The sequence below is a fragment of the Oncorhynchus keta genome, chromosome 18 (assembly GCF_023373465.1).
Source record: "Oncorhynchus keta strain PuntledgeMale-10-30-2019 chromosome 18, Oket_V2, whole genome shotgun sequence".
Lineage (NCBI taxonomy): Eukaryota > Metazoa > Chordata > Actinopteri > Salmoniformes > Salmonidae > Oncorhynchus > Oncorhynchus keta.
Window position 1 is genome coordinate 44,887,328 of NC_068438.1, and position 24,670 is coordinate 44,911,997.

General features: G+C 44.2%; 1 protein-coding gene across 6 annotated transcripts; it reads left to right on the forward strand.

The window, feature by feature from the left end:
• Positions 1-5,618: 5,618 nt before the first annotated feature.
• Positions 5,619-14,525, forward strand: LOC118374647 (acetyl-coenzyme A transporter 1). 6 transcript variants are annotated; one of them, XM_052468509.1, is made up of 10 exons: positions 6,161-6,289; positions 6,454-6,481; positions 7,802-8,244; positions 8,352-8,511; positions 8,581-8,776; positions 9,400-9,602; positions 10,670-10,854; positions 11,008-11,125; positions 11,511-11,726; positions 11,860-14,525. In XM_052468509.1, the coding sequence occupies exons 3-10, from the start codon at positions 7,844-7,846 to the stop codon at positions 12,025-12,027; spliced, it is 1,647 nt and encodes a 548-aa protein (XP_052324469.1). In that variant the 5' UTR covers positions 6,161-6,289; positions 6,454-6,481; positions 7,802-7,843; the 3' UTR covers positions 12,028-14,525. The 6 variants fall into 6 exon arrangements, with proteins under 6 accessions (XP_052324472.1, XP_052324469.1, XP_052324471.1 ...); XM_052468510.1 differs by having other exon boundaries at positions 6,177-6,274; XM_052468512.1 differs by lacking the exons at positions 6,161-6,289; positions 6,454-6,481 and adding an exon at positions 5,619-5,732.
• The last annotated feature ends 10,145 nt before the right edge of the window (positions 14,526-24,670 follow it).

The following is a 24,670-nucleotide window of genomic DNA, read 5'->3' on the forward strand; positions in this document are numbered from 1 at the left end:
GCATTAGTTGGTGTATTTTTAAGTCGCTCTGGATAAGAGCGTCTGCTAAATGACTTAAATGTAAATGTAAATGTATTTCTCTGGACTTGTAGGATTTTCCGACAGAATTCTGCATGTAGGGCTTCAATTGGATGTTTGTCCCACATTTTAAAATCCAGTTTATTGAGTGGCCCCCAAACCTCACTTCCATAAAGTGCTATTGGTAGAATAACACTGTCAAATATTTTAGTCCAAATTTTTTAATTGGGATGTTGATTTTGAATAATTTCATTTTTATTGCATACATTGCTCTGCGGGCTTTTTCTTTGAGTGCATTCACTGCCATATTAAAGTTTCCCGATGCAGATATGGTCAGACCAAGGTAGGTGTCATTTTTTGTGTGTTCAATTAAGGTGTTGTTCAGGGTGAATTTACATTTGTGTTTCTGACATCTCGTTTTTTTTTGGAAAATAATGATTTTAGTTTTTTGGAAATTTACTGCCAGGGCCCAATTATGGCAATATTGCTCCAGAATATTAATGTTTTGTTGAAGACCTTCTTTGGTTGGTGATAGAAGTACCATGTCATCAGCATATAGCAGGTATTTCACATCTGTGTCAAATAGTGTGAGTCCTGGGGCTGGAGATTGGTCCAACATGTCTGCTAATTCATTGATATAAATGTTGAAAAGATTTGGACTCAAATTGCAGCCTTTTCTCACACCTCAACATTGTGGAAAAAATTCTGTTCTTTGGTTTTTGATTTTTATTGCACACTTGTTTTCTGTGTACATACATTTTATTAAGTCATATACCTTACCACCAAGACCACCTACATTAATAAACACCACCTTACCACCAAGCCCACTTTGGAGAATTTTGTAGAATAGCCCTTCGTGCCAAATCGAATCAAATGCTTATATCAAATAGATCAAATAGCCTCTACTGTATATAGCCTCTACTGTATATAGCCTCTCTACTGTATATAACCTCTACTGTATATAGCCTCTACTGTATATAGCCTCTACTGTATATAGCCTCTCTACTGTATATAACCTCTACTGTATATAGCCTCTCTACTGTATATAACCTCTACTGTATATAGCCTCTCTACTGTATATAGCCTCTACTGTATATAGCCTCTCTACTGTATATAGCCTCTACTTTATATAGCCTCTACTTTATATAGCCTCACTACTGTATATAGCCTCTCTACTGTATATAGCCTCTCTACTGTATATAGCCTCGCTACTGTATATAGCCTCTCTACTGTATATAGCCTCTCTACTGTATATAGCCTCACTCCTGTATATAGCCTCACTACTGTTATTATTCACTGTCTTTTTACTGTTGTTTTATTTCATTACTTATCTATTGCTCACCTAATACCTATGTTTTACTTAAAGATTGCACTGTTGGTTAGGGCCTGTAAGTAAGCATTTCACTTATTCGGCTGTTGTATTCGGCACATGTGACAAATAAACTTTGATTTGATTTGATATAGTGGACTGTCAATTCAAGTTTGAGGCCTAGCAATCCACCCCAAACCCTCATCCCCCTTTCTATCTGAAACAGTGACTTCTTGTGTATGGGGTTAGCTAACGCAGTGTCACATGCTTTATCCTAGTTTGCCTGTCTGCCTGGTCTGGTCACATGACATTAAGCAGTTTCACATGGTTCTCATAGCTGTGGCGTATAGGAGCGTGTGGTCCTTCATTATCTTCGACACCGAATGGAGACTCACCCTGGTTGACACGATGGATGCTTTACGTGCCATTTACTTATATTACTATGAAGAGGGGCCCCTCACAACATAGCTCTTGTTTTAGGTTGGGTGAGTTGGTAGGAGCAGAGTGATATGGGCCACAGGATTAACAGTTACCCCTCAAAGGTCTGTTTAAGAAAACATAGTGTGCCTCCCATCTGAACACCTTACCTTGACACTCACTCTTAGCATGAAAATACAAGAAACGGATCCATTCACGAACTGACAAATGATATCAGATTTAGAAAATGTCCTGCATTAATTAAACTGCAGCCTGTATGAAATAAAACTGTTTTCAAACAATCAGTGGAGGGCAGAGGTTTGTTCTGAGGAATCAGCTATTAATGTACCATAGGATATAGGCTCCATACTGTGAGAGAAATCAGCACCGGGATAAAGGAAAAGCTCTTCAGCAGCCTTACACAATCTCTCATTCTATTCCTTTACCGACACTGCCCTGTCCCCCAATCCTTCCCTCTCTATGAGAAAGTGATGCATAAATGTACAATGGTAAACGGGCCAAAAATACTGCTGTGGATAATATTTTACTTGGTTAATTATCACCGTATGAGAGAGACAGGGAGAAAACCTATCTGGGGGTTAAATGATCCCAGTGTCAATGGAGGTCAGGTTTCTCTTGAAACTGTATTTGTACCAAATGACCACTAGAGGATGAACGTCAGTCAATTTTGAAAAGTGCTGTTCCCCCTTAGAAAAACAAGACTTACCTTAAATGTAACATTTATAAGAAAATTGGGGAACACAGTGTCAATATTAATTTTAGTGGAAATGTCAAGCAGTAGGCCAATGACTATTACCGCAAACCAGCTGAGTAAACAAGTAAGTACATTTTCCAATGTATTTTTTAAATAATAATCTACTACTGTACATTATTGTGTGTGGAAGTACATCATTTTATCCTTTCAAATGATCAGTGTGCCTACTAGTAACATAATGTGAGATCAATGGAACATGGAGATGTGATGAAATCCTTGGTGAGATATTACCACGTGTCTCACAGGACATGGGCTCAAAAAATAATGGCAGGTTTATTAGAGACTGAAAATATTTGACATGGGTCCCCAGATCCTCAAAAATGTCTACAGCTGCACCATCGAGAACATCCTGACCGGTTGCATCACCGCCTGGTATGGTAACTACCCGGCATCTGACCGTAAGGTGCTACAGAGGGTAGTGCGAACGGCCTAGTACGTACGTCACTGGGGCCAAGCTTCCTGCCATCCAGGACTTATATGATAGGCAGTGTCAGAGGAAGTCCCGAAACATTGTCACCCAAGTCATAGACTGTTCTCTCTGCTACCGCACGGCAACCGGTACCGGAGCACCAAGTCTAGGTCCAAAAGGCTCCTTAACAGCTTCTACCCCCAAGCCATAAGACTGCTGAACAATTAATCAAATGGCCACCCGGATTATTTGCATTGACCCCCCCCTGTTTATTATCTATGCATAGTCAATTTACCCCTACCTACATGTACAAATGACCTCACCTAACCTGTACCTCCGCACATTGACTCGGCACTGGTACCCACATTATTGTTATTTTAACTGCATTGTTGGTTAAGGGCTTGTAAGTAAGCATTTCATGGTTAGGTCTACTACACCTGTTGTATTCATCATTTCATGGTTAGGTCTACTACACCTGTTGTATTCATCATTTCATGGTTAGGTCTACTACACCTGTTGTAAATCAAATCAAATCAAATCAAATTTATTTATATAGCCCTTCGTACATCAGCTGATATCTCAAAGTGCTGTACAGAAACCCAGCCTAAAACCCCAAACAGCAAACAATGCAGGTGTAAAAGCACGGTGGCTAGGAAAAACTCCCTAGAAAGGCCAAAACCTAGGAAGAAACCTAGAGAGGAACCGGGCTATGTGGGGTGGCCAGTCCTCTTCTGGCTGTGCCGGGTAGAGATTATAACAGAACATGACCAAGATGTTCAAATGTTCATAAATGACCAGCATGGTCGAATAATAATAAGGCAGAACAGTTGAAACTGGAGCAGCAGCACAGTCAGGTGGACTGGGGACAGCAAGGAGCCATCATGTCAGGTAGTCCTGGGGCACGGTCCTAGGGCTCAGGTCCTCCGAGAGAGAGAAAGAAAGAGAGAATTAGAGAGAGCATATGTGGGGTGGCCAGTCCTCTTCTGGCTGTGCCGGGTGGAGATTATAACAGAACGTGGCCAAGATGTTCAAATGTTCATAAATGACCAGCATGGTTGAATAATAGTAAGGCAGAACAGTTGAAACTGGAGCAGGAGCATGGCCAGGTGGACTGGGGACAGCAAGGAGTCCTCATGTCAGGTAGTCCTGGGACATGGTCCTAGGGCCCAGGCCAGTTGAAACTGGAGCAGCAGCATGGCCAGGTGGACTGGGGACAGCAAGCAGTCATCATGTCAGGTAGTCCTGGGGCATGGTCCTAGGGCTCAGGTCCTCCGAGAGAGAGAAAGAAAGAGAGAAGGAGAGAATTAGAGAACGCACACTTAGATTCACACAGGACACCGAATAGGACAGGAGAAGTACTCCAGATATAACAAACTGACCCTAGCCCCCCGACACATAAACTACTGCAGCATAAATACTGGAGGCTGAGACAGGAGGGGTCAGGAGACCCCTCCTGTCATCATTTCATGGTTAGGTCTACTACACCTGTTGTATTCATCATTTCATGGTTAGGTCTACTACACCTGTTGTATTCATCATTTCATGGTTAGGTCTACTACACCTGTTGTATTCATCATTTCATGGTTAGGTCTACTACACCTGTTGTATTCATCATTTCATGGTTAGGTCTACTACACCTGTTGTATTCATCATTTCATGGTTAGGTCTACTACACCTGTTGTATTCATCATTTCATGGTTAGGTCTACTACACCTGTTGTATTCATCATTTCATGGTTAGGTCTACTACACCTGTTGTATTCATCATTTCATGGTTAGGTCTACTACACCTGTTGTATTCATCATTTCATGGTTAGGTCTACTACACCTGTTGTATTCATCATTTCATGGTTAGGTCTACTACACCTGTTGTATTCATCATTTCATGGTTAGGTCTACTACACCTGTTGTATTCATCATTTCATGGTTAGGTCTACTACACCTGTTGTATTCATCATTTCATGGTTAGGTCTACTACACCTGTTGTATTCATCATTTCATGGTTAGGTCTACTACACCTGTTGTATTCGGTGCATGTGACAAATAACATTTGATTGGATTACATTAAGTAATAGGCATAAACATAGGATCCAGAGTGTGATCACTTTTTTATTTGTTTAATTTTTCTGTTATTTTACTTAAATACATGGCCCTATAATTATTAGTCACAATCTACAACTATAATCTATAACTCTTAGATATAATATGTAACACAAAAGTTAAAAGAGATTAGCTATTAGATTCAATATATACAAGTGCCCTCCTTAATTATTGGGACAGTGAAGCATTTTTTCTTCTTTTAGCGCTAATCTCCAAATATATGAGGTTAAAGTGCAGACTGTCAGCTTTAATTTGAGGGTATATTCATCCACATCGGGTGAACCATTTAGAAATTACAGCACTTTTTGTAGCCTACATCAAGCTTGTGACTACACATTCTTTGGACACATTTTCTGTGTTTTTGGGGGGTTTTGTTTTAGATTATTTTGTGCCCAAAATAAATTAATGGTAAATAATGTATTGTGTAATTTTGTAGTGACTTTTTAAAAAAAAGAGGAATATAATATGTTTCTAAACACAGCTACCATGATTATGAATTAATTGTGAATAATGATGAGTGAGAAAGTTACAGATGAACCAATATCATATCACCAAGACATGCTAACCTGTCATCATTACAACAACGGGAGTTTAGCATTTTTGGGGAGCATTTTTGGGGACGACCCGCGTCTCATAACACTTGTGTGTAAACGGAAGTCAGACGCCACAAACTCTTTTCACTAAAACCGGTTAAAACAGTGCACAGTAAGTGTGTATTTTGCATTTGTGAAATGATTTTGATGTGATATGAAAGTACAGGGATATATGTTTCCTGAACCATAACACAAAATGAGAATGTTTAGATGGGAGTATTTGGCTGTTCTGGCTTCCATAGTCAATTCGCCTTTAAACGTTATTCTACCTTTATTTCAACAAGGAACAGACTGGGACCAATGTCTCTTTTACAGCGGGGCCCTGCGTATACATGTTTACACATACAGTTTAGGTACAATGATTAAGAGACTACACAATACAAACGATCACAGATAAAACAAAAATATACAGTAGCAGATTATTACATTTACACATATGTTATTCCCCTAACAGCGTTTGGCTCATTATTGAGCTGAGCGACAAAAGGGAATACTGAACCACACGAAAGGCATAAGAATGTGTACGCAGTTCTAAGCGGAACTTTTATTAACATCATTTTGACACGTCAGCTGAAGCACACGGACACATGTCGACGTTACACACGTAGCTACACTTCCTCACCCTCTGAAAAAACGATCTACCGATGTAACCAGGTGAAGGCCAAATAGGTAGCTATGTCTGTGTTTTTGACCGTATTAAATGCAATTCATACATAGTTGAAGGCAACGTTCGCAGTCGAATCAACTACAATCCATGTTTTGAACGATAGTCGACACATTCATTCATTAATCATTCATTGTATGGTTTGGCATGTGGTGTCGCATGACAACAGTCAACACAAGGTCGCATGACAACACAAGGTAACGTCAAAGATTTTTTTACAACGTCATGATAACATGCTTAGCTTGCTAACTATCTTGTACTATCTTGTTATCTCTCATTCATTGTCTAATGTTTGATCTTCAATTACCATTTTAACCAATATTTATTGAATTCACGTGGCCTTTTTGTTGTGTGTATTAGCTATAATAGAAACTCCAGGAAATATTTTCAATGTGTCATAGCGCTACGTTGTTTTGGTTCCCACCCACATCATGAGCCTGCTTGGGCTTCGTCAGCGGGAGAACGATGATTATTCAACCTGTATGCCTTCTCTCTCCCATGGATTAAGACTTCTAGCTAGCAACCTTCTCTCTCCAATTGGTCTGGATTAAGACTTCTAACGAGCAACCTTCTCGCTCTCCAATTGGTCTGGATTAAGACTTCTAGCTAGCCACCTTCTCTCTCCAATTGGTCTGGATTAAGACTTCTAACGAGCAACCTTCTCTCTCCAATTGGTCTGGATTAAGATGTCTAGCTAGCAACCTTCTCTCTCCAATTGGTCTGGATTAAGATGTCTAGCTAGCCACCATCTCTCTCCAATTGGTCTGGATTAAGATGTCTAGCTAGCCACCATCTCTCTCCAATTGGTCTGGATTAAGATGTCTAGCTAGCCACCATCTCTCTCCAATTGGTCTGGATTAAGATGTCTAGCTAGCCACCTTCTCTCTCCAATTGGTCTGGATTAAGACTTCTAGCTTGCAACCTTGTTTATGCAGAAGCTGGGCATTGCTGTATTAGCTGGAGATGCTAATTAGGGTCTCATCCAGACAAGGAATTCACTTGTTTGTAGTTGTACATTGCTTTTACAAAGGAAACCAACCTCAGACAAGTGTTGGCAATAAATATTGAGACCTAGAGCCCTCAAACTCAACTCTGGACCTTAAAGCCAGTGCCACTGCATTTGAATTGTTCCCCTCTAATCAGGGACTGATTTAGACCTGGGACACCAGGTTTCCCTCTAATCAGGGACTGATTTAGACCCGGGACACCAGGTTTCCCTCTAATCAGGGACTTATTTAGACCTGGGACACCAGGTTTCCCTCTAATCAGGGACTTATTTAGACCTGGGACACCAGGTTCCCCTCTAATCAGGGACTGATTTAGACGTGGGACACCAAATGTGAGCAATTCATTATCAGGTTGAGCAGAACCAGCAGGTTCCTGACCTCATAGAGTAAGAGTTGAGTACCCTTGGCCAAGACGTAACCCAACTAAAAACACAAACTGAGGGATAGAACAAAGCAGATATTTTTCCTAATAGAAAATGACTAACCCCTGCCTGCATCCTTCCTCTCCAGGTTTCCAGAGGGCACAGCTGGTTTGATGCCCGCGGCTCCACAATGGAGCTATCTGACTCAGTCACACATAAGAACGGGCGGCAGAGGAAGCCTGCTGTCCCCCAGAGGGACATGAGTGACGGGAATAGGGTTCGCAACACCACCCCTGACCTGGAGGAGGAGGGGGAAGCGTTGCTTCGAGGATCCGACACGGAGAACAACGGACAACCCAGTGTGCAGCCTGGGATCAGAGGGGAGCTGGGGAATGTATCTCTGCTACTCTTCCTTTATGTCCTCCAGGGTATCCCTCTGGGCCTGGCCGGGAGCATCCCTCTCATCCTGCAGAGTAAGAATGTCAGCTACAAGGACCAGGCCTTCTTCAGCTTTGTCTTCTGGCCCTTCAGTCTCAAGCTGCTGTGGGCCCCGCTGGTTGACGCGCTCTACCTGACCTGGTTTGGACGCCGGTAAGACACTGATTTATAAGACTGATATGTTTACTAATGTTTTATATTGTGTCTGATGGGTTGACTGCTGCAATCAAATGTGTCAAAGCCTCATCTCTCCTTCTCAGGAAGTCGTGGCTGGTGCCCACCCAGTACCTGCTGGGTCTCTTCATGCTGTACCTGTCGGTTACCGTGGATACGCTGCTGAAAAGTGATGAGGGGCAGGGTCCTGATGTGATAACCCTGACGGCGGTGTTCTTCATGCTGGCCTTTCTGGCAGCCACCCAGGTAACTCACACACACTCACACACTCCAAGTTATTGTGATACATAACTCTGTTATACTCCCTGATCCCAGGACATAGCAGTGGATGGCTGGGCTCTGACCATGCTGTCTAGGGAGAACGTGGGCTACGCCTCCACCTGTAACTCTGTGGGACAGACTGCTGGCTACTTCCTAGGCAACGTGCTCTTCCTGGCTCTGGAGTCAGCTGACTTCTGCAACAAATACCTGAGAGCAGAGCCTAAAGAGACTGGCATCGTGACACTGTCAGGTACAGAATGAGGGAGGGGGAGACAAAGATGAGAAGGCTGAGATCAATGTCATCTGTGAAGCAGGAGGAAGAACGTTAATCCAGATATTTAGTTTAATCTTGCTACGGTCGACTGGTATTAAATACAATTACAGACATGCAGAGCTTGATGAACCCTCCTTGCTGAAGAGGGAATGTCCGTTGGCCAGGTTTTGCATTCGATCATCTTGCCCTGAGTAAACAATAGTTGCTGAAGACGATGGTATCAGAATTGTAGGACATTTTTTGTTTCCTTGTAATCTCTTGATAAGCATAGTTGTGAATAACGTGTACAAGGCATGTGCATTTCCATGCATTTTAGAACATCGATACACTGGCAATTTTGAGGCCAAGCAACTTTTTATTATCTGGGGATATTTGATCAATGCACAGATATTGGTGATTTTTGAGCTGAAGTGAGAGAAAATAAACTCTGGTTTTGGAGTGAACTTTTGGCTGATGATTTTCCATATGGTTTTGCCAGTCAACAGACAGTAACATGCTATAGAAGATGGGTGTATACATCTTGGCCATCACTGCATTGCTTTGCTGTTGTAACCATTCTGTAACATTGTCGTTGTCTCTGATTGGCTCCCTTGGCGCAGACTTCCTGTTTTTCTGGGGCGTGGTGTTCCTGGTGTCGACCACGCTGGTGGCCATTATGAAGAAGGAGAACGCCAGGGGACAGCACGGGAGGAAGAAGGTCCGGGAGGAGACTCAGAGCGTCATGGAAACATACAAACTGCTGCTCTCCATCATAAAGATGCCTGCCGTGTTCACCTTCTGTAGCCTGCTGCTCACTGCTAAGGTATCTACGATACAGCTGCACCTTACCTGACATGTCACCCAGTACAGCTTATCTATACTTATCACCCAGTACAATTTACTGCACCTTACCTGACATGTCACCCAGTACAGCTTATCTATACTTATCACCCAGTACAGCTTATCTATATTTATCACCCAGTACAGCTTATCTATACTTATCACCCAGTACAACTTACTGCACCTTACCTGACATGTCACCCAGTACAGCTTATCTATACTTATCACCCAGTACAGCTTATCTATACTTATCACCCAGTACAGCTTACTGCACCTTACCTGACATGTCACCCAGTACAGCTTATCTATACTTATCACCCAGTACAGCTTATCTATACTTATCACCCAGTACAACTTACTGCACCTTACCTGACATGTCACCCAGTACAGCTTATCTATACTTATCACCCAGTACAGCTTACTGCACCTTACCTGACATGTCACCCAGTACAGCTTATCTATACTTATCACCCAGTACAGCTTATCTATACTTATCACCCAGTACAACTTACTGCACCTTACCTGACATGTCACCCAGTACAGCTTATCTATACTTATCACCCAGTACAGCTTACTGCACCTTACCTGACATGTCACCCAGTACAGCTTATCTATACTTATCACCCAGTACAGCTTATCTATACTTATCACCCAGTACAGCTTACTGTACCTTACCTGACATGTCACCCAGTACAATTTATCTATACTTATCACCCAGTACAGCTTATCTATACTTATCACCCAGTACAGCTTACTGTACCTTACCTGACATGTCACCCAGTACAACTTATCTATACTTATCACCCAGTACAGCTTATCTATACTTATCACCCAGTACAACTTACTGCACCTGCACCTTACCTGACATGTCTATAAGTCAGGTTAAGCAGGCCAGAATGTGGTCACCCTGTTTAGCCTGTCTCTTATTTCTGAGGTGCCTACAGTGTAAACAACCTGCCTGGACAACAAGCCTAATTGACCTGCAGTATCTAACCCAGTCACTGTAAAGGTACCTGTGGGACTCAGCAGTCTGTCTCTGTCTGTCTCCAGATGGGTTTCTCTGCAGCAGATGCAGTGACCGGTCTGAAGCTGGTTGAGGCAGGTGTTCCTAAAGAGCAGCTGGCATTACTGGCAGTCCCCATGGTTCCACTGCAGGTACTACTACCTCTCATCATCAGTAAATACACCGCGGGACCACGCCCACTAGACGTTTTCTACAAGGCCTTTCCCTTCAGGTATACACAATCTCTCACACACACACACACACACACACACACACACACACACACACACACACACACACACACACACACACACACACACACACACACACACACACACACACACACACACACACACTTCCTGTACATTTGTGTTTTCCTGTGTAGGTTGTTGATAGGTCTGGGGTATGCTGTGTTGGTGTGGTGGACTCCCAGTTTAAAGCAGGAAGGGGGATTCCCTCTCTACTACTACACTATAGTCCTGTTCAGCTACGCACTGCATCAGGTAACACTGTTCACACTATCTTTCCATCTCTGTTGTCTCTCAACCACACTATAGTCCTGTTCAGCTACACACACTCTCTCTCTCCTCTTTCTCTATCTTTTATTTTTATATATATATCATTTTATTTATTTGTTTGGCAGGAGGTTAGACTGTTTCCATCTCATTTTGTGGACAGTGTGCGATGAAACCGGTCTTCTCTTGAGAGCCAGCTCTGCTTTCAGAAAGCCTTTCTCAATAGCAAGGTTATGCTCACTGAGTCTATATGTAGTCAAAGCTCTTTGTCTGTCTGTGTGACATTCTGCAGTATACATCCACTTGATCCAGCTTGGGACACTATACACATACACTTTCTCAAACTCCTGCCTTTCCCCTCCTTTACCCACAGGTGGCGCTGTACAGCATGTATGTGGCCTGTATGGCTTTCCATGCTAAAGTGAGTGACCCAGTGATTGGTGGGACTTACATGACCCTGCTGAACACTGTCACCAACCTGGGGGGAAACTGGCCCTCCACCCTGGCATTGTGGATGGTCGACCCACTCACCTCAAAGGAGTGCCAGGGAGCTGCTGGGCAGAAATGTGGCTCCCCAGAGGAGACTGGGGTAAGTGGGAGAGAATTACCTGACAGTATTCCCATTGTACTGTCGTAGTACATTAAATAGCTATTATGTGAATTCTGTGGAAACACTCCTCTTAACCGTATCTCTGTCTTTTTCTCTCTCTCCCCTCCTACAGCTGTGTGTTAAGGAGGGCGGTGTGTGTGTGACGTCGTTGGATGGTTACTATGTGGAGTCGGTGGTGTGTGCGTTGATAGGACTAATGTGGTGGGCGTGGCTAGGGAACAGGATGAGAAGGCTACAGGACCAGAGCCCTGCAGCGTGGAGGTGCAGGATTGGTCAATGACAACGTTCACCCAGCTCCTGACCCCAGCAAGGCCAATCGCCAGACAGCTACAGTCTGATATAAAAGCTTCTGTCTGCTCAGCCTTTGACCCTGGCCTGAACATCGCTTCCTGTCTCTCATTTCTGTTTTTCTGTCTTCCTCCGACTCTCTTTATTTCTCTCCTTCTCTGATGACTCTTCTCAGTGTCCCTCTGTTTTCCCTCCCTTTGCTCAGTGTATATATTATCCTTCAGCAGTCTGTCTCTGCGTTAACTGTAATTGTGGTCCGGCCACCACAAGACTATGGACCATAACGGTCAATAACCACATACTCACTTGGAGAGTCAAGAGTTATATTTCTCCTTGCAACGTCACATCCTCACCATGGCTTCTGTGGGTGCCGCTTCAACTATGTCCCATTGGAAACAAAAGAAGGAACTATTCTTCTTGATAGGAATATTTACAGTAGACATAGCTGCTCCTTCTCAATCCACATTGTCCGCTACTTAAACTATTTCACTTTCTCACTGTTTATTTGTGCCTTGCTCTGTTCTTCAAAGACTCCGATTTTAAAGTTGGTCAGATATTTTAAAAAAGGCATTCATCAACGAACGGTCATAAAAAGCAAACCACACATATATGGATGGTTAAATATGAACTTTGAGATGTACAGACAAGACCTAGTTGATAAATAGATCACGTTTCTGTGTGGAACATGGGAGTCAGAAATCACATTTCTATTCTTGATGTTAATCTATTGTCCCTTTGAAAGAAATGCCTAAATTATAACTACTGTTTTAATATACACTGAGTGTACAAAACGTTAGGAACACCTTCCTATTGAGTTACTATGTTAAACGTCCCTAATGTTGAGTCCTTTTGCCATGTTGACTCCAATGCTTCCCACAGTTGGCTGGATGTCCTTTGGGTGTTGGACCATTCTTGATGGGAAACTGTTGAGCGTGAAACTCAGCAGCGTTGCAGTTCTTTACACAAACTGGTGTGCCTGACACCTACTACCATACCCTGTTCAAAGGCACTTCAATCTTTTTTTTCTTGACAATTCACCCTCTGAATGGCACAAACACAATTCATGTCTCAATTGTCTCCCGGCTTAAATCCTTCTTTAACCCGTCTCCTTGCCTCCATCTACACTGATTGAAGAGGATTTAACAGGTGACATCAATAAGGGATCTAAAGCCTTCACCCGGTCCGTCTGTCTTAATGTTTTGTATACTCAGCGTATGTCTCTAACTTTTTGAATACAACAGTGTTTTCTCTATAACAGCAATGACAGGTCAGAGGTTGTGTGAAAGGGAGAAGGGAGTAAACAGTCATGTCTGGATCTGGGGATCACCTGTATCGGTTCTGTTTGGTTTATGTCATAGAAAATGGTCATGTTTTTCTGTTTGTTAATTCTCAAGAGTTATTTTTATTTATTTTGGGGCTCTCTGCTCTATTCTACATCAGGCTGAACAAAATAATTTGCATTGATTCATGTGTGGGACACTGATAAATCAGATTCTGTGTTTCTCCTTTAATGTCTGCCCCTAACCACCTGTCCACATTCAGATGGGGCTCAGCTCCTAAAGGTGAAAGTCAGGGTTGGGGTATAATGAGATGATCCTAGATCAGGTTGTTCTCCTTTTGTGTGTGTGGGGGGACAAAGAGCACGTTGAGTTGCCACACCAATGCAAAGCCTTCATACTGTAACTGAGACGCTTGTTAGCCTTAAATATTTAATTTTTTAACTTTCTCTTTATTTTACATCTTGTGATGCTGCTGTATGTACATCGCCTTTTATGTCTGTGTCAGTACTTTTAACAATTTAAAATATTGCCTAAACTCTACCAGCCATTCATTTACATATGGATATGTTTGTATGTTTGACTTGTTTTGATTTACCAAATATTTAAATGAATGTTATTTGTTTTAGTTTTTTTAGCACTTTTTTTCATGTTGGTTTTGTCTTCATTTTCAGTTATACATTCTTTTAAATAAAAAAAACTCCACTCTAGTTATTTTACTAAATGTGTTTTTAAAGAACGTTCAACTACTCAATTTCCCATAGAATACAAATGATTTGTGATGGGCTGTTGCAAACCAATCTTTGATTCCCAACTCACATTTCTAAAAGCTGAAGTTAAAGACCTGCTTGGTATTGGAGTTGTCCCTAGTGGGAACAACTCTGTGGGAATTGAACCCACAACCCTGGTATTGCATGTGCCGTGCTCTACCGAGAGTGACTACCCGGGTTGGGATCAATTCCATTTAATTTCCAGTCAGTTCGGGAAGTACACTACAATTCCAATTCAATGCTTTTCAATTAGAAACATTTTAGAGAAAAAAATCTATAATTATTGACTAGAATTTCGATGTGATTGACCCGAACTCTGCGCTGTACCCTGTGAGATTTGTCCGCTATGCTGTAAGATGTTCTGAGTAACTTTTGTACCAACATTCCCAAGATGTAAAATTGAAAATATTTACAGTAATAAATATCTTATGTAATACAATGAATATGCACTCTGGTTTCAAATGGTTTTATCTGATTACTCATAAAATACTGTACTTTACATTGTTAAAACGTTAATTAATCCTTTGTGGGTGTGTGAAGTCATAAGAATATTTCTCTACATATCTCACACCTAATTTATGCAATGTATAACATTTTCTATACGTGATATAACTTTAAATTTAGCAGTAGGATTAGATAATGAAGCATTTCTGAAAACGCCACACCAGATCTTCCATACATTACCTGGTGAGCTGGTGGGCAGACGGCCTTTGTCTTCCATACATTACCTGGTTGGCAGACAGCCTTTTGTTGTCTTCCATACATTACCTGGTGAGCTGGTGGGCAGACAGCCTTTTGTTGTCTTCCATACATTACCTGGTGAGCTGGTGGGCAGACAGCCTTTTGTTGTCTTTCAGACATTACCTGGTGGGCAGACGGCCTTTTGTTGTCTTTCAGACATTACCTGGTGAGCTGGTGGGCAGACGGCCTTTTGTTGTCTTTCATACATTACCTGGTGAGCTGGTGGGCAGACAGCCTTTTGTTGTCTTTCAGACATTACCTGGTGAGCTAGTGGGCAGACAGCCTTTTGTTGTCTTTCATACATTACCTGGTGAGCTGGTGGGCAGACAGCCTTTTGTTGTCTTTCAGACATTACCTGGTGGGCAGACGGCCTTTTGTTGTCTTTCAGACATTACCTGGTGAGCTGGTGGGCAGACAGCCTTTTGTTGTCTTTCAGACATTACCTGGTGAGCTGGTGGGCAGACAGCCTTTTGTTGTCTTTCAGACATTACCTGGTGAGCTGGTGGGCAGACAGCCTTTTGTTGTCTTCCATACATTACCTGGTGAGCTGGTGGGCAGACAGCCTTTTGTTGTCTTTCAGACATTACCTGGTGAGCTGGTGGGCAGACAGCCTTTTGTTGTCTTCCATACATTACCTGGTGAGCTGGTGGGCAGACAGCCTTTTGTTGTCTTTCAGACATTACCTGGTGAGCTGGTGGGCAGACAGCCTTTTGTTGTCTTTCAGACATTACCTGGTGAGCTGGTGGGCAGACAGCCTTTTGTTGTCTTCCATACATTACCTGGTGGGCAGACAGCCTTTTGTTGTCTTTCAGACATTACCTGGTGAGCTGGTGGGCAGACAGCCTTTTGTTGTCTTCCATACATTACCTGGTGAGCTGGTGGGCAGACAGCCTTTTGTTGTCTTTCAGACATTACCTGGTGAGCTGGTGGGCAGACGGCCTTTTGTTGTCTTTCAGACATTACCTGGTGAGTTGGTGGGCAGACGGCCTTTTGTTGTCTTTCAGACATTTGAACAACATGCCGGTGTCCAGGAGTGAGGCTGGGACAGACAAGATAGGAGAACATACTCCTAAAAACAAGTTATGTAGCTTTTCAGGTCGCTGACGATAATCTAACCATTGTCCGGTCAAGAACTGTCTGGGATACACACTGCACATTCAAGCATTGAAGGGGAAGGAGTAGAAGGTTCGTTCAAATGAGACAGGAGATCAGCTGTTATTAAAATTGACTAAAGGTGTAGCTAACACGTTCCGACACCTTTGGGTAACATGTCTGTTTTCTCTTCTAGAACATCAGTACTGGACTAGCAATTGCCGGGGTAATAGTAATATCAAGGAGTATTAAATTGGTAAATCGTTTAGGTTATGCATAAAAAGCCAAGTGTGGGGCAAGCATGTTCCACCAGGAGGCGGTAGCGAGTCAGGTTCCACGCAAACCCTGGGTGAAGGAAGGCGGGCATTCTGTCTCTAGCCGATGTCAAGGGAATACTCATAACGACATCGACAGGTTGTGGTGTTTTAACTAGATGAGATGAGTCCTTCCCTCTTCAATGAAATGCCAGCTCTGCGTAGGTTATAAGGTCAGGATCAATTTAGGATGGTAGTTGAAGAGCTGTTTGCCTAATGTGTTGTTTAGTTAGTCAGCCTAACAGCCTTTTCTTCTTAAACAGATTATCAATCTCCATCCCTTGGTTTTAGAAAGGTCCTGATCTGTCGTTTTTGTTTAGCTAATAGAATGATCTGTCGTTTTTGTTTAGCTAATAGAATGATCTGTCGTTTTGTTTAGCTAATAGAATGATCTGTCGTTTTTGTTTAGCTAATAGAATGATCTGTCGTTTTTGTTTAGCTAATAGAATGATCTGTCGTTTTTGTTTAGCTAATAGACTGAACAAAAATATAAACGCAACATGTAAAGTGTTGGCCCCATGTTTTATGAACTGAAATAAAAGATCCCAGAAATGTTCCATATACACAAAAAGCTTATTTCTCTAATTTTGTGCACAAATTTGTTTTCATCCCTGTTAGCAAACATTTCACTTCTGCCAAGATAATCCATCCACCTGACAGGTGTGGCATATCAAGAAGCTGATTAAACGGCATGATCATTACACAGGTGCACCTTGTGCTGAGGACAACAAAAGGCCACTCTAAAATATGCAGTTTTGTCACACAACACAATACCACAGATGTCTCAAGTTTTGATGAAGTGTGCAATTCACATGCTGACTGCGGGAATGTCTACCAGAGCTTTTGCCAGAGAATTTAATTTTAATTTCTCTACCATAAGCTGCCTCCAATGTCATTTAGAAAATATGGCAGTACGACCCCCTGTTGGCTAAAGGTATGGAAGACCCCCTGTTGGCTAAAGGTATGGAAGACCCCCTGTTGGCTAAAGGTATGGAAGACCCCTGTTGGCTAAAGGTATGGAAGACCCCTGTTGGCTAAAGGTATGGAAGACCCCCTGTTGGCTAAAGGTATGGAAGACCCCTGTTGGCTAAAGGTATGGAAGACCCCTGTTGGCTAACGGTATGGAAGACCCCCTGTTGGATAAAGGTATGGAAGATCCCCTGTTGGCTAAATGTATGGAAGACCCCTGTTGGATAAAGGTATGGAAGACACCCTGTTGGATAAAGGTATGGAAGACACCCTGTTGGCTAACGGTATGGAAGATCCCCTGTTGGCAAACGGTATGGAAGACCCCCTACTGGCTAAAGGTATGGAAGACACCCTGTTGGATAAAGGTATGGAAGACACCCTGTTGGCTAAAGGTATGGAAGACCCCCTGTTGGATAAAGGTATGGAAGACACCCTGTTGGCCAACGGTATGGAAGATCCCCTGTTGGCAAACGGTATGGAAGACACCCTGTTGGATAAAGGTATGGAAGACACCCTGTTGGATAAAGGTATGGAAGACACCCTGTTGGATAAAGGTATGGAAGACACCCTGTTGGCTAAAGGTATGGAAGACACCCTGTTGGATAAAGGTATGGAAGACCCCCTGTTGGATAAAGGTATGGAAGACACCCTGTTGGCTAAAGGTATGGAAGACACCCTGTTGGATAAAGGTATGGAAGACGCCCTGTTGGATAAAGGTATGGAAGACACCCTGTTGGATAAAGGTATGGAAGACACCCTGTTGGATAAAGGTATGGAAGACCCCCTGTTGGATAAAGGTATGGAAGACACCCTGTTGGATAAAGGTATGGAAGACACCCTGTTGGATAAAGGTATGGAAGACCCCCTGTTGGATAAAGGTATGGAAGACGCCCCTGTTGGATAAAGGTATGGAAGACACCCTGTTGGCTAAAGGTATGGAAGATCCCCTGTTGGCAAACAGTATGGAAGACCCCTACTGGCTAAATATATGGAAGAACCCTGTTGGCAAACGGTATGGAAGACCCCTACTGGCTAAAGGTATGGAAGACCCCTGTTGGCAAACGGTATGGAAGACCCCTACTAGCTAAAGGTATGGAAGACCCCTACTGGCTAAAGGTATGGAAGACCCCCTACTGGCTAAAGGTATGGAAGACACCCTGTTGGCTAACGGTACAGAAGACACCCTGTTGGCTAACGGTATGGAAGACCCCTGTTGGATAAAGGTATGGAAGACACCCTGTTGGATAAAGGTATGGAAGACCCCCTGTTAGCTAAAGGTTATGGAAGACACCCTGTTGGCTAAAGGTATGGAAGACCCCCTGTTGGCAAACGGTATGGAAGACCCCCTGTTGGCTAAAGGTATGGAAGACACCCTGTTGGCTAAAGGTATGGAAGACCCCCTGTTGGCAAACGGTATGGAAGACCCCCTATTGGATAAAGGTATGGAAGACCCCCTGTTGGATAAAGGTATGGAAGACACCCTGTTGGCTAAAGGTATGGAAGACACCCTGTTGGATAAATGTATGGAAGACACCCTGTTGGATAAATGTATGGAAGACGCCCCTGTTGGATAAAGGTATGGAAGACACCCTGTTGGATAAAGGTATGGAAGACACCCTGTTGGCTAAAGGTATGGAAGACGCCCCTGTTGGATAAAGGTATGGAAGACACCCTGTTGGATAAAGGTATGGAAGACCCCCTGTTAGCTAAAGGTTATGGAAGACACCCTGTTGGCTAAAGGTATGGAAGACCCCCTGTTGGCAAACGGTATGGAAGACCCCCTATTGGATAAAGGTATGGAAGACACCCTGTTGGCAAACGGTATGGAAGACCCCCTGTTGGCTAAAGGTATGGAAGATCCCCTGTTGGATAAAGGTATGGAAGACGCCCTGTTGGATAAATGTATGGAAGACGCCCTGTTGGATAAAGGTATGGAAGACACCCTGTTGGCTAAAGGTATGGAAGACCCCCTGTTGGCTAAAGGTATGGAAGACACCCTGTTGGATAAAGGTATGGAAGACACCCTGTTGGATAAAGGTATGGAAGACCCCCTACTGGCTAAAGGTATGGAAGAACCCCTGTTGGCAAACGGTATGGAAGACCCCCTACTGGCTAAAGGAATGGAAGACCCCCTGTTGGCAAACGGTATGGAAGACCCCCTACTGGCTAAAGGTATGGAAGACCCCCTACTGGCTAAAGGTATGGAAGACCCCTACTGGCTAAAGGTATGGAAGACCCCTGTTGGCTAAAGGTATGGAAGACCCCCTACTGGCTAAAGGTATGGAAGACACCCTGTTGGCTAAAGGTATGGAAGACCCCCTGTTAGCTAAAGGTTATGGAAGACACCCTGTTGGCTTAAGGTATGGAAGACCCCCTGTTGGCAAACGGTATGGAAGACCCCTACTGGCTAACGGTATGGAAGACTGGCTAAAGGTATGGAAGACCCCCTACTGGCTAAAGGTGTGGAAGACCCCTACTGGCTAAAGGTATGGAAGACACCCTGTTGTCTAACGGTATGGAAGGATAAAGGTATGGAAGACCCCCTGTTGGATAAAGGTATGGAAGACCCCCTGTTGGCTAAAGGTATGGAAGACACCCTGTTGGCTAAAGGTATGGAAGACCCCCTACTGGCTAACGGTATGGAAGACCCCCTGTTGGCAAACGGTATGGAAGACCCCCTACTGGCTAACGGTATGGAAGAAACCCTGCTGGCTAAATGTACGGAAGACCCCCTACTGGCTAACGGTATGGAAGAAACCCTGCTGGCTAAATGTATGGAAGACCCCCTACTGGCTAACGGTATGGAAGAAACCCTGCTGGCTAAAGGTATGGAAGACACCCTGTTGGCTAAAGGTATGGAAGACACCCTGTTGGCAAACGGTATGGAAGACCCCCTACTGGCTAACGGTATGGAAGACCCCCTGTTGGCAAACGGTATGGAAGACGCCCTACTGGCTAACGGTATGGAGGAAACCCTGCTGGCTAAATGTATGGAAGACCCCTGTTGGCAAACGGTATGGAAGACACCCTGTTGGCTAAAGGTATGGAAGACGCCCTGTTGGCTAAAGGTATGGAAGACGCCCCTGTTGGATAAAGGCATGGAAGACACCCTGTTGGCAAACGGTATGGAAGACCCCCTACTGGCTAACGGTATGGAAGACCCCCTGTTGGCAAACGGTATGGAAGACGCCCTACTGGCTAACGGTATGGAGGAAACCCTGCTGGCTAAATGTATGGAAGACCCCCTGTTGGCAAACGGTATGGAAGACCCCCTACTGGCTAACGGTATGGAAGACCCCCTGTTGGCAAACGGTATGGAAGACCCCTACTGGCTAACGGTATGGAGGAAACCCTGCTGGCTAAATGTATGGAAGACCCCCTACTGGCTAACGGTATGGAAGAAACCCTGCTGGCTAAATGTATGGAAGACGCCCTACTGGCTAACGGTATGGAAGACACCCTGTTGGCAAACGGTATGGAAGACCCCCTACTGGCTAACGGTATGGAAGACACCCTGTTGGCAAACGGTATGGAAGATCCCCTGTTGGCTAACGGTATGGAAGAAACCCTACTGGCTAACGGTATGGAAGAACCCCTACTGGCTAACGGTATGGAAGAAACCCTGCTGGCTAAATGTATGGAAGACATCCTGTTGGCAAACGGTATGGAAGAAACCCTGCTGGCTAAAGGTATGGAAGACCCCCTACTGGCTAAAGGTATGGAAGACACCCTGTTGGCAAACGGTATGGAAGACCCCCTACTGGCTAACGGTATGGAAGACCTCCTGTTGGCAAACGGTATGGAAGAAACCCTGCTGGCTAAAGGTATGGAAGACCCCCTACTGGCTAAAGGTATGGAAGACACCCTGTTGGCAAACGGTATGGAAGACCCCCTACTGGCTAACGGTATGGAAGACACCCTGCTGGCTAAATGTATGGAAGATCCCCTGCTTGCTGAAGGTATGGAAGAATGGATGGGTTCATATCCCCTTCAACTTTCCCAACACACACAGACACACAAAGCCCACAGGTTAACGGTAAATTGCGCTGTGATAACGAAGATTAGGATTCACCTCCCAGCTGTTGGTAAATCTCTTGTGGTCATTCACACAGCTGTCCCCAATTAGACATTCATGTATTTACTAATCCCAAACCGTGGACACATCAAAACAGATCTATTAGTTTGTGGCTATTAGAGCTTCATAGAGTGACTGTGTCAGCCATAGACCGTCTGCTGCTCTCTTTAACATGACTGTCAGCCATAGACCATCTGCTGCTCTCTTTAACATGACTGTCAGCCATAGACCGTCTGCTGCTCTATTTAACATGACTGTCAGCCATAGACCGTCTGCTGCTCTATTTAGCATGACTGTGCTAAATGGGCTTGCTCCTACCTACCTCTCTGATTTGGTCCTGCCGTACATACCTACACGTACGCTGGTCACAAGACGAGGCCTCCTAATTGTCCCTAGAATTTCTAAGCAAACAGCTGAGGCAGGGCTTTCTCCTATAGAGCTCCATTTTTATGGAACGGTCTGCCTACCCATGTCAGAGACGCAAACTGGTCTCAACCTTTAAGTCTTTACTGAAGACTCATCTCTTCAGTGGGTCATATGATTGAGTGTAGTCTGGCCCAGGAGTGGGAAGGTGAACTGAAAGGCTCTGGAGCAACGAACCGCCCTTGCTGTCTCTGCCTGGCCGGTTCCCCTCTTTCCACTGGGATTCTCTGCCTCTAACCCTGTTACGGGGCTGAGTCACTGGCTTGCTGGGGCTCTCTGGCCCTAAAGGTATGGAAGACGTCACCTGTTGGGTTGATTCACTGTTGTGGTGGCCTGTCTGGGTTGCCCCCCCTTGGTTGTACCGTGGCGGAGATCTTTGTGGGCTATACTGCCTTGTCTCAGGATGGTAAGTTGGTGGTTGAAGATATCCCTCTAGTGGTGTGGGGGATGTGCTTGGCAAAGTGGGTGGGTTATATCCTTCCTGTTTGGCCCTGTCCGGGGTGTCCTCGGATGGGGCCACAGTGTCTCCTGACCCCTCCTGTCTCAGCCTCCAGTATTTATGCTGCAGTAGTTTATGTGTCGGGGGCTAGGGTCAGTTTGTTATATCTGGAGTACTTCTCCTGTCTATTCGGTGTCCTGGTGAATCTAAGTGTGGTCAATTCTCTCCTTCTCTCTTTCTCTCTCTCGGAGGACCTGAGCCCTAGGACCATGTCCCAGGACTACCTGACATGAGGACTCCTTGCTGTCCCCAGTCCACCTGGCCATGCTCCTGCTCCAGTTTCAACAGACCTGAGCCCTAGGACCGTGCCCCAGGACTACCTGACATGAAGGCTTTGCTGTCCCCAGTCCACCTGACTGTGCTGCTGCTCAGTTTCAACTGTTCTGCCTTATTTTATTCGACCATGCTGGTCATTTATGAACATTTGAACATCTTGGTCATGTTCTGTTATAATCTCTTTACAGCCAGAAGACTGGCCACCCCACATAGCCCGGTTCCTCTCTAGGTTTCTTCCTAGGTTTTGGCCTTTCTAGGGAGTTTTTCCTAGCCACTGTGCTTTTACACCTGCATTGTTTGCTGTTTGGGGTTTTAGGCTGGGTTTCTGTACAGCACTTTGAGATATCAGCTGATGTACGAAGGGCTATATAAATAAATTTGATTTGATTTGATTTGATTTGACTGTCAGCCATAGACCATCTGCTGCTCTCTTTAACATGACTGTGTCAGCCATAGACCGTCTGCTGCTCTCTTTAACATAACTGTGTCAGCCATAGACCGTCTGCTGCTCTCTTTAACATAACTGTCAGTCATAGACCGTCTGCTGCTCTCTTTAACATGACTGTCAGCCATAGACCGTCTGCTGCTCTCTTTAACATGACTGTCAGCCATAGACCGTCTGCTGCTCTCTTTAACATGACTGTCAGCCATAGACCGTCTGCTGCTCTCTTTAACATGACTGTCAGCCATAGACCGTCTGCTGCTCTCTTTAACATGACTGTCAGCCATAGACCGTCTGCTGCTCTCTTTAACATGACTGTCAGCCATAGACCGTCTGCTGCTCTTTCTAGCATGACTGTCAGCCATAGACCATCTGCTGCTCTCTTTAACATGACTGTGTCAGCCATAGACCGTCTGCTGCTCTCTTTAACATAACTGTGTCAGCCATAGACCGTCTGCTGCTCTCTTTAACATAACTGTCAGTCATAGACCGTCTGCTGCTCTCTTTAACATGACTGTCAGCCATAGACCATCTGCTGCTCTCTTTAACATGACTGTCAGCCATAGACCGTCTGCTGCTCTCTTTAACATGACTGTCAGCCATAGACCGTCTGCTGCTCTCTTTAACATGACTGTCAGCCATAGACCGTCTGCTGCTCTCTTTAACATGACTGTCAGCCATAGACCGTCTGCTGCTCTCTTTAACATGACTGTCAGCCATAGACCATCTGCTGCTCTCTTTAACATGACTGTCAGCCATAGACCGTCTGCTGCTCTTTCTAGCATGACTGTCAGCCATAGACCATCTGCTGCTCTCTTTAACATGACTGTGTCAGCCATAGACCGTCTGCTGCTCTCTTTAACATAACTGTGTCAGCCATAGACCGTCTGCTGCTCTCTTTAACATGACTGTGTCAGCCATAGACCGTCTGCTGCTCTCTTTAACATGACTGTCAGCCATAGACCATCTGCTGCACTCTTTATCATGACTGTCAGCCATAGACCGTCTGCTGCTCTCTTTAACTATGCTGTTTGCTTGAGTGGAAGGGAATCTGGCTTTGATGTTTGCTGAAGTATTGTAGTCAACCTAATGGTTGGTCTCTCCTGTAGAGACAGGTTTTATATATCCTAAAACCAAAGTACACACTACTTTAATCCAATTAATTTAATTTGATAGGTATTGGATCATGGCTTGTTGTCTGATAAAGCGCGACCATCTTTTTCATCTTTATCTAATTAAGACAAACATTTTTCTAAAGAGTGAGTGAGCTTCATGCCTTCTGCCCACAATATTTAGTTTAGCTCCCTTCATCGGACTGAGTGAGCATAGTAACCCTGTTAGAGAAGAGGCTAGCTGCAGTATTAAGTTATGGTTCTGCCCTGCAGTCAAACTGACGGTATTAGATACTGCTCTTTCAGCTACAGTGGTTTGCGAAAGTATTCACCCCCCTGTGGCATTTTTCCTATTTTGTTTCCTGACAACCTGGAATTAAAATTGATTTTTGTATCATTTGATTTATTGCATTTTGAAGATGCAATATGTATTTTAAATTTTTATTAAACAAGACACAAAAACAAAACTTGAACGTGCATAACTAACACCCCCAAAGTCAATACTTGTAGAGCCACCTTTTGCAGCAATTACAGCTGCATGTCTCTTGGGGTATGTCTCTATAAGCGTGCCACATCTAGCCACTGGGATATTTGCACATTCTTCAAGGCAAAACTGCTCCCGCTCCTTCAAGTTGGATGGGTTCC